General features: G+C 37.2%; 1 protein-coding gene across 1 annotated transcript; it reads left to right on the forward strand.

Moving 5' to 3' along the window:
• Window positions 1–1,169: 1,169 nt before the first annotated feature.
• Window positions 1,170–2,374, forward strand: LOC141655552 (protein FAR1-RELATED SEQUENCE 5-like). Its single transcript, XM_074462627.1, has 2 exons — window positions 1,170–1,299; window positions 1,767–2,374. Exons 1-2 carry the CDS (start codon window positions 1,170–1,172, stop codon window positions 2,372–2,374), a joined length of 738 nt encoding a protein of 245 aa, XP_074318728.1.

Below are 2,374 nucleotides of genomic sequence, written 5' to 3' on the forward strand. Positions count from 1 at the left end.
GCCCATTTATTTTTTTTTTGAAACCCACGGGGGTCAGCCCATTTATAGTATGTTATCATTGGTGTGGTACGACCGTATTAAGTAAGTGTAACCATTGATCTGGTACGGAGGGAGTATATTAAAAAAAAAAAAAAATCCATAAACAATAATATGAACTAAGTTAGATTTACGACCATTATATTACCTCCGCAGATATAAACCATTTTTCCTCATATTTTCATTTTTTAGCTAAAAGCAAGAAGGAAAAGGAAACAAAAGGAAAGGCAACAAAAAAAGTAACCGTGAAGCATGGATCTTGTCGCAGAGGGAAACAAAATAATAGAGGGAAACTGTCTATTGAAGTGTTGGCAGCTTTTGCAGTTTTAAACCCCACCCATCTCAGCCTTCTTCGCAATGCAAGCGACTCCACACTCACCACTTTCACAACGAGTAAGTCTCCCTCCGTCACAAATCGGTAACGGGTCAAATAATATCCCATGATTAGATAAGACAAACCTAGGACCTGTCACAAGCTTGTGAGGAAAAATGTCGTCACAAATGAGAATTTGTGTTCACAAGATACAATTCTCACATTGGACAATAATATAGGGGAGATACAATAGCTAATCCGTAATGACCATTTTGTAATGATTTGGGATTAAGGATAATTATCAACGAAATACAATGGCCAATCCGTGATGACCATTTTTGTGTCGGCTTAGCTAAAATTAAAACATATGATCAACTCTTACCCCCATCATAGTCTACACCGTGAATCTTGTATAAGAGTATAAAACAATCACAAATTCTCATTGATGGCAACCTATATCCGTCACAAGGTGTAGACGGGTCAAATAGTTGAGTATTTGGCTGAAATGGGCGGGTGGGGCAACTAGTGGGCTTATTATTATATTATGAAGACTCTCGTTATTTGTGCTCCTCACAATTAACTTATTCTACCAAATCCCAGGACAAACCCAACCCATCACCCTTTTGAGAGACCCCAAACAGCTTTTTTTTTTAAAAAAATGCACGCTTCTTCTTCTTCCATAATGCTTTTCTATTTGATAATTTGTTCCTGTGCAATCTTCTTCTTCCATAAACTTCTTCATTGTTGCATAATTTGTTGTAAAATTATGTAAATCTTCACCAAAAATATCAAAACAAGAAATTATTTTTCACTTAAATATATGGCAGAGGAAGAACTTTGCTTAGCTTTAGAGACGGTTTTACAAGATAATGTATGTGTTGTTGATAACGATGATATTGTCGTTCCAGTCGTTACTGATGATGAATTTGTGACGATGATAATAAATAAAGGTTCGTTTTTTTCCCTTTTTATTATGGTTATTTTTTTTGTTGTGTTTCTCGTTGAAATTCATGGCATTATAGATCAATTTAGGTCATCTTTTGTTTTTATGTTCTTCATTCTCTCGTCTTCTATATTTGGTTGTCTTCTACATAATATCCTAGCTATTTTTTATGTCGCTGATTTAGTGTTGTTGTTAAAAGATATCGGAGGATGATGAATATGAGACGATGATTTTAATACTATTAAATTTATTATTACTGTATCTTCAAAATATGAGCAGTCATTCGAAATTTTCATGAGCTTGGAAATCTGACAAACAAGAACTCTCTATATATTCATCCTGTTGTCTATAATTTTCTGTCAAATATGTTTCCCAATTTATGATACATTGTATGTTGTTTTGTTGTTTCAGCAAAGTACTATTATCGGATACCGTTCCACAATCACGTATTTAATGTTGTCTTTCCTGTTGCAGGTACTGACCTAGCTGGGTCTCTTCTTGGAATCAAAGCTGCCAAATGGGAGCACATTTACGCTCTCTATATCAAACATTCGCAACAGATTGGATTTAGTGTGAAGAAATCCACATCTCGTAGGGCTCAGACTAAAGAACGACCGTTCATTGAGCGATACTTTCGATGTTCTTGCGAAGGGAATCACGGGAACAAGAGTAAAGCTGCCCTCAATGGAGGTGTTGAAATATTAAACAGCAACTTGAGGAATGTCTCAATTACTCGTTGTGAGTGCAAGGCTTGTGTTCGGACGCAAGTAAATGAGGCAGGATTATGGGAGGTACTGCAGCATGAGATTGAACATAATCATCCGTTAACCCCCCCTGAGTGGCAGCATCACCATCGGTCCGAGCGTAAAATTTCAGAAGCCGAGGGCGAGTTAATAAAGGCAATGTCTGATGGCCACGTGCCCCCTTCCGTGCAATTCAGAGTTGCTGCAGCTGCTGCTGGTGGTGATGAGTTTGTAGGCCACACAAAGCGAGATCATATTAACTATGTTAATAGACTACGGATGAAAAAAATTGAAGGAGGTGATGCAGCAACATCATCCGCGTCACCATTTAACAGATGA

Source organism: Silene latifolia, chromosome 5, assembly GCF_048544455.1.
Source record: "Silene latifolia isolate original U9 population chromosome 5, ASM4854445v1, whole genome shotgun sequence".
Lineage (NCBI taxonomy): Eukaryota > Viridiplantae > Streptophyta > Magnoliopsida > Caryophyllales > Caryophyllaceae > Silene > Silene latifolia.

Coding starts and splice junctions, on each gene's coding strand:
- LOC141655552 (XM_074462627.1), top strand. CDS start 1,170: ATGGCAGAGGAAGAACTTTGCTTAGCTTTAGAGACGGTTTTACAAGAT. Junction 1,300..1,766: donor GACGATGATAATAAATAAAG/GTTCGTTTTTTT, acceptor TTCCTGTTGCAG/GTACTGACCTAGCTGGGTCT.